The sequence below is a fragment of the Asparagus officinalis genome, chromosome 8 (genome assembly GCF_001876935.1).
Source record: "Asparagus officinalis chromosome 8, Aspof.V1, whole genome shotgun sequence".
Lineage (NCBI taxonomy): Eukaryota > Viridiplantae > Streptophyta > Magnoliopsida > Asparagales > Asparagaceae > Asparagus > Asparagus officinalis.
This window is the reverse complement of record NC_033801.1, coordinates 13,083,068-13,094,794: the sequence shown is the minus strand read 5'-3', so window position 1 is coordinate 13,094,794 and position 11,727 is coordinate 13,083,068. Positions and strand designations below refer to the sequence as shown.

Sequence of the window (11,727 nt, the reverse complement as noted above, 5' to 3'; positions counted from 1 at the left end):
TTTTCAGTTTAGGAGGTGTTGAAGCAGACAGGAACCAATATCAATACTGAAAGAACAAACCGACATAGTTCTTTTAGTGCTATTCAAGGGTCATGTTAAGTTAGATAAATATGAAGCTATTAGATGTATATTATAATATATATATATATATATATAATATTTTCAGTTTAGGAGGTGTTGAAGCAGACAGGAACCAATATCAATACTGAAAGAACAAACCGACATAGTTCTTTTAGTGCTATTCAAGGGTCATGTTAAGTTAGATAAATATGAAGCTATTAGATGTATATTATAAATCATAACCAAAGAAAAACTAGATTTCAGCAAGAACACCTGCAGAATGTTGGTTAAATGTGTCCATATCTTCTTTTCTTGCAAGAAATCCATACAGCTGTCGTTGTCCACCATGATAGAATGGCATTCTATAACGTTCCCAGGCATCCCTATCTCTTCCTTCATCCACAAACTGCTTGTGTAATCTCTCAGCCTCCATATAACCCGTTGCAGACTGCTCAAATATTAGGACACTCATTCCTCGATGACCATTAGGACCATATGAATGGCGAGCTCTTAGGACCGTGTAGTCACTAAAATAATCAACAAGCTCTTGATTGCCCATGCCAATCCACTGTAGTTATGGCAAACCAAAGTACACAATGATAATTAAAAAGTCATAAACATGAATACAAAAACTATATACCAAGTACAAAGTTTTCAATGTATGTAGTGAAAGAATAACATAAAAAATAAAGCAATTAGAGCTCTTTTTTTTTCTTGCATTATCAGAAAAGAATTAATAACATCAAGGAAGCCAATTATTATGGCTTATTGCTATACCAATCAGGACAGGTATACAATTAGTCGATGTTTTAATGCCATGTATAACAAGACAATCCATTTCAATTTAAGCAAATGTCCATCAACAAGATATCTAATCAGCATATAGAAACAATTGGATATGAATGGTTTTAACATAGAAATTACAAGGATTTCCTAACAGCTTAGCTTAGATTATCCTTGTACCCTAATCTCAAACATAATCTGTAATCCGACTCATTTCATGCTTCAAAACTGCTCAAAGCAAAAATTCCAAGTTACAAGTTCATCACAAGCCCTATGCTGCAAGTTAATAACATATATGCGAAACAATACTACAATCTCTTCAATATAGGAAATCTTGCATGCTACTAAAATTAATCTTTTGTTAATTCAAGATTATACATTCCTCCTCATTAGAAGCCACTAAATTAGCATACCAACCATGCCTTGAGTAAATTATATCCATTGCTAGGTAGACTGGAAAAGGTAATTGTATTTCATAGATTATGGATACGTCTCCAAAGCATCTAAAAAGTTAGTTATAAGCTTATAGAGATCACCATGCCCATAGTCTCCAGTGCTAGGGAGTCTGCAAAGGGTAAATGTAGTTCATGGATTTACGGATACATCTTACAATTAACAAAGCATCTATAAAGTTGGTTATAGTCTTATAGAGATCACCATGCCTATAGGCAGTTAGTCTAGAAGTGGTGCTCCCAAACATAATTTTGCCTTACATCATATTAGAATAGTAGTTATATTTGAAGTTTTTCTAATACTTCCTTTTGAACTTAATTATTACTGTCACTCTTAACCAGGTTGAATGGAAATATTAAATCTTCTTCTACATGAGAGAATAACATCGGCATTACTCTTTGACCTCACATGTTCAATGTTCTCTTAGATGATATCATAGCACTGGTACTCTTCCTTGACTAGCAACGTTCAATTTCTAATAAGGTGTAGACAGGAGAGCAAGGGGATGATGATCAAGAACTGTTCTCTAATCCTTACATAAATGCGGAATTTTGCTTTGTTTACACCATAATAAATCTGATCCAGGATTTCTTTCTTTCTTTCTTTCTTCTTTTTTTTTTTTTTTTGCTATAAAATTGAAAAGCATATGGTCTGACTCACTAAGCCTTTGGACAAGAAGGTGGAGGTGGAGGTGGAGGTGGAGGGTGAGGGGTGGAAGATGCAAGCATACCATCCGGATTTCTAAATGAAACAAACTCTTCAGATTGACAAAACTAGTACCTCTGTTTGCACTATAAAACACTAAAATTACAGGCCCACAGAAGCAAACAACTTAAAGGTTATTTTTTCTTATGCTGTCACTGTTCCTCTCTTTAATCTGTATATTGTCTATATTTCTAGCTTCTTAAGAAGAGAACAAATCTAGGGCTCTGGCAGTGTCATGAAAAAGGATTCTCAGCCTGTGGAGTAAACGCAAGTACATCAATCTTTAATTGATTTCTGAGAAAAATAATTCAACGTTCAATTTATGCACATGACCATAGCACTATTGACATTACCAATCTTTTATTTTGCACCCTTATGCTGCAATAACTTTATACTATCAGAAAAAGGTAAGCAATTTTGACATGCACGTTTCTGAAGAGTTGGCACTTGGTCTAAAGAGTCAAAATTTGTCTTAATAGCCAATACAACATGCTCAATAGGTTTTAACAGGAGATATTTCAAACTTCATGGAAGGAACAAAAAATTAAAAAAGAAAAAGAAAACCTAATCAGGGATGTATATGAATAACCATCATTTTATACTTCAACACAATAATGATTCTTCATTCTGAAAAATGAAAAATGGCTATCCACCGGTTTAGACTTGTACAAGATAAAATGCTTCTTCTTTCTGACAAAAGAAATATTTCTACAGTACTGTTACAGGTTGCCAGGAAGTTCCAAGGTTTCAGACATGCTTCATGAAGCAAATGACAGAGTAGACATCGAACAATAAAATAGATATCTCAATAAACATATGTGTGCCGAAAGAAAAATAATGATCTAAATGTGCAAGACAGTAGAACTTCAGCTACATGATGTTCATTACAAATCAACATGCAAAAGATGACGTGGTCAAGTGAAAATTGAACGAAGGCTAAAGTTCAGAGAAAACTACGTAATCTAAGAAACAATGTACCTTATCATTATCATCTTTTTCAAGTAATGTGTTCATAATAACAACCATAGGCGGCCAGACTATTTCATGATCAGCTGTTGTCTTGCATAGACCCTTCCATTTACCAAATACTTCACCCACTGGTACGCCTGACATTCCTCTCCTTCCAAATTCCTCCTCTAAAAGTACGGCAAGCTCCCTGTGAAGCTTTACCCTTCGGGCTCCTCTTGTCTTTGCATGTGCTAACAGAGGTTGGAGACCTCTGTACCAATCAATAGCTCCTGGACCATCATGGCAAGCTGGGCAGTGCCAGCGCCTATTTGGATCAGTTATCTCCTCCACCTTGAGTCCGTCCATTTCTTCAAAAAGTTTTCTAAACCATTTATTCCTTTTTCGCGTTTCATGACTCTTCTCACTTGCATCAGAGTCAATGTCATCACTCAGATCAGAATCGCTATCATCCATCAAAGAATCATCATCATCTTCATCATCATTTGAGACATCATCTGGTTTCTCATTTACCATGGCGTACTCAGGATCATATGCACTTTCTTCGTGGGTCTTGAGATGAGTTAAGGAGCCACCTCTAGTTGCCCATTTCCATCCATCGTGTAGTGGTGGAGGTACGGGACGAGGTGACGCTGTGTAGGCTGCTTCCCATCCCCTACTTGATTGCTGGGTCTTGGGGTCTCCTCTACCAGCCGGCTTACGAGAATCAACTGCAGGAGCACAGTTACTCCTAGGTTTCCTTTCGCTTCCACTACTATTACCCCAACTACCCCAGCCTTTTGTTTGTATCCCCTCCAAATGACCCCAAGCATTATGAGTGACGGTTGAAGATCCCCATGGTTCTGCATTAGAAACAGCTTGGTTCTTGGATTTCCTAGCAACTACTTCCCAGCCCTCTTCTGTAGAATCTATATGGGTATCTGCCACTTTCCGATTCAACTGATCAAGGCTTAAGCTGCTCCCACCAGTATCAGATCCTTCATTAACTATACCTCCAACTGACTGATTACCATTCCCCGCTTCAGAAGAGGAAGCAGAAGATGCACTCCTGCTGCTGCCACTGCTGTCACTCATTTGCGTCGGAAACCGAACTCACTTGTCCTGTAATCATGGTTAAAAATAACTTGAATGCTCTAGCCTGAATAGTAACCATCGGTGAGGAAATACACAATTGGACACAAACTTTAGTATCAGACAACACTAAAACCTGAAAGTTCAGGAATTGTCAATAAGAGAGCTGGAAGAAAAGATACGATATGGAACACAATCAGAAAGGAGAACCCTCTACTACTCAAGTGCTAATTTTATGGAAAGTTCAGGAATTGTCAATAAGAGAGCTGGAAGAAAAGATACGATATGGAACACAATCAGAAAGGAGAACCATCTACTACTCAAGTAATAATTTTATGGTAATGCAATCTTCATACAGCTGGTGTATAAGAAACATTTTTCTAGAGGAAGAGAATGTTCCACTCCACTTGCTAAAAATAGCAAGGATCACATATGCAAAACCATTATTCTTATACACACATTTTTCCATAATCCAAAAAGCTGCAAGTGTAGTCTCTGAAAACAGGAGAACTCAAATAAATGTCTACAAAATCATATATGCCAGCACAAAAAACAATAGAATTAACTATAAACTAGTAAAATTCCTGTCATACTATTTCACCACAGATAATAATAATAATAATACCTTTCCTTAACCATGCACGTAGCCTTTAGAAGAACAAAATGTAAGAAACCAAAACCAAAATACAAGGAAAGGAAGAGATAAATGGTTTTATAGATATACGAAGAAAACTCATAAAGAGCTTTAGCAATACCAAATAAAGAATAAGTGCAGCCAAAATTTTAGAAGAGTTAAATATCCATTCAGCTAATATCTAAGGGGGAAAAGGCTCTAACAATGCCAAGAAAAATATGGAGTAATCAAAACTTTAAAAGCACAAACAATTAAGCAAAGTACTAACATCTTATCAGAGGGAAGGAGGGGAACAGGTGAGAGAGCAACAGACACAGCATTATAAAAAACTAAATTTTAAGAGAGAGGAGGAACTAGGGAGCAACAATTGACAGTAACTGCACTTTTAAGAGAGGGAGAGGAAGTATCCCACAAGCTAGGATATTAGCATCCCACATGACTCAGATTGCACAAAGCATTGCAGGGTAAGTAGTAGTAGGGGAAAGCTGGATTAAGTTCAGAAAATGACAGAGTAAAGAACACTTCATTAGAGTATATTGGTATTTGAAATTCTATATGTCACAATATATAAACTAAGTCCGAACCACTGAGCACCCAAAAAAAAGAAACATGAGGGAATGAGTCCAAATTTGAACTAGAATTTAAAACCTTGCAAGAAAAGCTAGTACATGATGCAAGATTATCTTGCGTAGAAGAGTGCAAAATACCTCCATTTATTTCCAATACATAACCACATCCACAAATCTTGCGATAGCCATAAAGCCACCGCATTTAGCATATAGTTTCTAGTTCCTCTACAACTTTCTGTTTTAGGTGTATCACAATAAAACTACCACAAGCAGAAAGATCTGGTCTTAAGGCTCAACCTTTTCAAACATTAGTGTTGGCAGCAACTAAGAAGATAAATAAACAAAACTTATTTCCCTTCCTTGCTTGAATTTACCCCCACAATAACTGCAAGTGGCTAAATAAATTACCAAGTGCTTTGATGCTTCCAAAGTAAAAATTCAAAGCTCGAACAGCTGCTAAGAGTTTCACTTTGATGGAAGACATCATGTATGATAAGACTCTAAATAAGGAGCAGACACTTGCAGCTATTCCATGATTGTAGTTGTTGTTTTCAGTAGTAAATGGATGTAAAAAGCACTTAGTATAATTGCAGATGTATCTTCTTTGGAAGGTGTCTATCACCTAAGCAACATAGGCTACAACAGGTCCTTTATTATTGATATGTTTATTTCCGCAACTCGGTCTTAACATTGATGTCTCAGAGCTGGCTTCACCTAAAGTGTATGTCAACAACATGACCTGTTAATAAAAATCTAAGGGCTGTTACTCTGCTCCATAGAAATTATGTATTATCTATGTAAACCATAAACAAGTCAAAAGGGTGAACATATTAATTTATGGGTTCCACAAACATGTTCCAGTGCGATGATAATGATTACAGATTACAAGCTTCTCAATTACAAATTCTCACTTTATCAAATTTTTATCTCCATGATGATTTATTGTAGAAGTAACTCCCACAAAAGCTGTGACATGTTGACATTCTTTTTCTAGCTCTATTAGGCTTCTATTTTTTTCAGTTATTCAGGTATATTTTGCCAATAGTCACCAAATATATATAACTAACAAATCGATTGTGCCTCATTCACTGGTTACATCAACATCGATATAAATTCATAGGGAACAATTCTTATGTTCTGTTCAGTATCCTCAACAAAAAGTTGCTTTGTTTTCACCAACAACTTAAAGTCCGCAGCAAGGGATTATTAAATGCCTAATTGACTTATTTCTACATTTTCAGTTCACCTCTGATAAGACCTACCTGATGGCTTGTTATAAAAAATTTATGCTCTATCATAATGATGCAAACTCCCTATGGAACTATAAGAAAAATAAGTTGACAGGTAGACTATCAATATAAAGTTCACTCATTTTTTAAATGGAAAGAAAAATTATATATTCTTCTCATGTGCACCAATGAATCCATACGCTTATAAGACTCATCCCTGTGAATTAGAGATATGGATCAAACTTCTACCGTTCTAGAGGTCAAAATTATTTGAAAAATTAGCAATAAGATTGTAGAGCACAATATTTGGAGAATGAAAGTTCAAGAATTTGCTTTGTTTTAAAAGAAAAGATTATGAATGCATGTCCTTGCTAAAGGTTTATCAAAAAGATAAAATTAAATAGTAAAAACAATCAAAATTTATTTCCAATCCTTGTGCTTTAGAAACATAATAATAGAAGAATCTGAAAACAAATTAACTCTAGAAGAATAAAAAGTCTGGTTGTTATAATTATGCAATTGATAACATAATATAGATCAGCTGCTTCCTAGTTCCTAATATGTTTCTTTGGTTCATTTCCCGATTGAAAGAAGCAATAAGCATTAGTACACCATAATCCCTAGTTATTTATTGGAAAAATCAAAGCACTCTAGTGCAAAATCTGCATAAGTGATTGCCCAATAATGATAGATCTTCAAAGGCCACTTGTATTGCAGCATATCAGGATAAACATGTATATTTCGATAAAAGAATTTAAATGAATATTGTCAGTAACAAACTAAAAGCAACATTTTAGGGTGTACAATAAAGAGCTAACAAAGGGAAATAACATACCAAAAGCTTGCTCAATGAAAACCCCACGAGATCTACAATCAACTTTTATAGAAATCATGTATCCGAATAATCAACTACACAAGGCCCTCGTCGTATCATTCCTACGAGGTTAATGAAACATCCAAAGCAAAGACAGAAGTGTGTCGAAACAAAAAGCAAAAATAAAAAGAAAGAAAGAATAAAAAATCTAACAAAAGAAAATCTACCAATTTGTTTGTATAAAATATGTTCTTTGAAGTTTCAGAGAAACAAGGAAAACAATAACAGCTGACCATATATTTATTTTATAACTACCGTAGGAATTTTTTGGCCTAATGTTGTTCACATTATCATGACCCTAAATTAGCTCTCCTGCAGTTTCCCTTATCAATCAACGCATAGGGTTGACTCCAAATGTTCGTGGAATATCTTATTTATATTGCTCCACCTTAAATGATCGAAGTTAATTGTTTGAAGTACAACTCCCCCTTGATTATCTGTTTGGGAAAAGTATGAAAGAGTTTCTTCTGATTTTTAGGAGCCTTTCCCCTATTTTCCTATTTGCATAGCACTCTTGACTCATCAGATAGAAGCATCTTTGACATGAAAGAAGATTATAGTTGGAATTTCTTAAATCCTCAAAGTTTAATGCTCATTTCTTTTCCGATGAATGTACTTCTCGAAGCAAAGTTAGAGTAAGGGGTGTTTGGTTCAATTTCTACAAATTATAGGAAATGTTTTCCATCCAAAATATGATTTCCTTGTATTTATTAAAAAAGTTATAGGAAAAGTTTTGAGAAGTCAAAAAGTATCAATTTTCTTATTTTTTGAACTTTGCTTGTTTGGTTCGAAACAAGAAAATGGCCCATAACTTCATAGAAAATAGCAAGATTTCCTATTATTTGTAGAAATTGAACCAAACACCCCTTAAACTTATAGAGAAGTGCCAACTTTATAGAAAAATGTCAATGTGGTGTCAAATTTCTGGGTGATTTCTGCCCATTTTGAGAGGAAATTGATTTCTGTAAATTTTGGTACTTTTCTGTACTTTGCAGAAAACATTTCTGTAATTTTTTTTGAACCAAACACAATTTACGGAAATCTATAGAAAATTTTTAATTACAGAATTGTCATTGTCAGACATTTTGAGAAAACTTTTCTATAAAATTGTGCAACCAAACACCCCCTAAAAGAAAGGTCCTACGAATAAAATTCACTTTTACTCATTACTTTACATGTAAGAAATTAGTTCAGGGGTTTCGGGCAGACCCTTGACCTGAATATTTATACTATATCCATAGCTTGTTTAAAATCTGATGAAATTGTAAAGGAAGCTAACAATCTAGATCTGGTAATCCAGGTATAGGACAAGCTCATTCTAGATAGGTGGCCAAGGAAGAACCAGAAAGCGAAGCACTTGAGAGTTTACTAAGATATGATTTATATAGTCGGGTACTAAAAAAACAAGCCATAACAAAGTGCAAATTATTAGATATTATGAAAGTATAAAACATTAGAAAGAGATAATTGCACTTCTATGAATCAAGATTAATGCTAACTGTATCACAAATTCAATATTCTTCTTTTGTACAAGACACAAAATGATAGATACTTGCTCGAGGATTTTTATCAGAAATGACACCCTCTATGATCCAACATTTTTGTGTCTTGCAATGCAAAACCAAAGCAGTAGTGTTTGTAGTTCAGTTCGCATTACCCATGAATCAATCAATAATGCGCACGGTTCAGTTCGCGTTACCGATGAATCAATCAACAATGTGCACATAGCAAAAAATCTGTTCGAATGCAAGGCTGTTTAAATTTTAATTTGGCTACCAATCATATCTATAGAAACTACTACACACATGTATATATCCGGAACTAGATATTGTCATCAAACGTACTTTTTACAAACTCTAGAAATATCTAGAAATATTAGTGAAGCTAGTTAACGCCCACAAGCCATAAAAATTACAACAAACAAATAAACAATAAATCATATTTGTATTTGACATTTATACTGCAACAAGCTAACCCCTAATTATTCAAAAAGAACAATCCCATCAGAGATAACAAAGATGTGAATAAAAAATGACGGACATTACTTAGGAAAATAAAGCTTCTAATAAACTTTCTATGAAAAATAGGAACAAAAATAATTGAAAAATCGTCTAAAAATCAATTGAGCAGGAGTCTCACTGGAGATTAAACCGCTCTCCAAACACCCACTCAGAATACACCAAGAAAAGGAAAATAAAAAGGAAAATAAAAATAAAAAAATATCAAAAAGAAATTTCTATGAAATTCAAACAGGCACGAACAACGAAGAGAAATTTTAGGACAACTTCAGAGGTCAAAGAAAAAACCCAATGGCAAAATTTTCATCAGAGGAAGAAAATAACTACAAAAAATCCAAAGAAATACAAAAACAGAACAAAAAAAAAAGTAAAAACAGGCAAAACAATCAAGAAACAGAGTAAACCCAGGTCTCAAAAACCAAAACGCCGCTCGAAATCGAGCACGGGTTACAAAACCCTCGAATCTAAAGCAAACAAACAACCAAGAACAAAACAGGAATCGACGAAACTCGAAGCTCGAAAGCCGAGTTCACTCTCATCGAAGAACTAAAAGCCCTGCATTATGCACACAACTCGAGAAACTCAAGGAAAACAAGAAAAAGAAAAATAGAGCTAAGCGAAACAAGAACATCAAAGAGGCGGTTGATCGATGGAATCTCACCGGAAAATACTCTCCGCCGGCGATCAGTCGCCGGAGAATGGCGGAGCAAATTAGTGATTTTCTTCTTCTTCTTCTTTTTGTCTCTCTTTTCCCCCCCTGCGATATCGGAGGGTGAAAATGGCAGGGGGGTTTAAATAGAAGGGGGAAGAAATAGTGGAAGGTCCCTCGTTTCGGGCGTCAGATCAATTATTATATATATAAGCTATTTTCTTTTTTTTTTAATGTCAGTGAAATGCTTCGCTTCTTTCTTTTATGGGAAAAATGTGTCCAGGCCCCAAAAGTGGGAACTTCGTGTGACTAGCCCCCCTGTACTTTGCAGAGAGAGATGGTCGTAAGGGGCGGGGAGATGGCAGGAGGGGTTGAAGTGTTCTGGATCAGATGGTGAAGGTGTTAGTTCTAATCCGGCACAGTGTGGTGAGGTAGTCTGAGGATCGTGCCGCAGTGTTAGTTGCTATTCTGTAGAGTGTGTAGTTCTAATCTGGCACAGTGCTTAGTTCATTCTGTAAGGCGTGTTAGTTCTAATAATCTGCTGCCACAGTGTGGTATGTTCTATTTCTGTAGAGTGTTAGTTGCTACACCCCTACAGTGTTAGTCTATTCGGTAGCGTGTTAGTTCTAATAATATGCACAGTGTTAGTTCTAATCTGTAGTGTGTTTAGTGTTCGTGCAGTTCTAACTGATGGCTTGTTAGTTGCTAATTTTATACCTACATTGTCTAAATTTATACCACGTTAATTTATACCCACGTTATATCTAATTATAGAACAATTAGCGACCTAACAATATGGAACTATAGTGGGAAGCCAGCAATAAGCTCTAGTAGAACTAACAAATAGGCGATTAGAACTGACAAATAAAACATTAAGAACTGCTAGTATGGACGCATAACAAAAGAAACTGGCTTAAATGACAATAAAACATTAGAACTGAATGTCCAGGTTAAAGCGCGTAGTTATAGAACTAACACAGAAGACGATTAGAACTTACAGTGTAATGATTTACCAGTTAAGCCCTACATGTCTTGTCGGAGCTTGCTCGTTTCCCTGTTTGATCGAAAGAATTCATGCCCGCTTCTTTAAAAGCTTGCACGTGAAACCTCTTTCAGTCCTAAGATTGTGGGCAAGTGCTGCCACATTATGACGTCAGAGTGCACCATGCGTTCCTCATGAGAAATGTTTAAGCTTCCACTGTTTGGATCTTCGTATGGCCCTAAAATTAATGATCTCGTAATGGAAGATCTAACCCTCATCTGGCACGCACTCAAAACAATGTGTATGAAAGAATCCCAAGAGTGGTGGTTGAAGAATTAATCTTCAAGAATACCGCTTTATACTGCGAAAAGAACAATGCATATGATGTCCTTTTCAGGCCAATTTTGGAATTCTGAGAGGAGGAGTAATGGAGAACTAACTAGTTTTTGCTGCATGGATGGAGAGAGTTAATGGAGAGAATTTTGGTCTGAGGAGGAGGAGTGAATGGAGAACTAACTAGTAGATGGAGTAAAAAAAGGGGGAAATTTCCCGTCGCATTTCCACATCATATCGCCATAATGAGAAGTGACTTCGCAGGACTCGCGTCTGGAGGAAGAAAGAGAAGGGCAGTTATTCGGTTTTTTTTGTAAAATACCATCTGCTTTTAAGTATAAAGCTGACGTGGAGGGGCTATAAACATTAAAGCCCATTTTTTGGGGCTATTCCAGCATGGG

General features: G+C 35.7%; 1 protein-coding gene across 1 annotated transcript in view; it reads right to left on the bottom strand.

Annotated features, from left to right (window-relative positions):
- Positions 1-10,183, bottom strand: part of LOC109819895 (protein SUPPRESSOR OF GENE SILENCING 3 homolog) — a 19,299-nt gene extending 9,116 nt beyond the window's left edge. The window contains exons 1-3 of the mRNA XM_020385862.1: positions 10,024-10,183; positions 2,980-4,068; positions 334-628 (exon numbers count right to left, since the gene is read on the bottom strand). Of these exons, the coding sequence (XP_020241451.1) occupies positions 334-628; positions 2,980-4,041 (1,357 nt within the window). The 5' untranslated portion in view covers positions 4,042-4,068; positions 10,024-10,183. The remainder of the gene's footprint in view (positions 1-333; positions 629-2,979; positions 4,069-10,023) is intronic.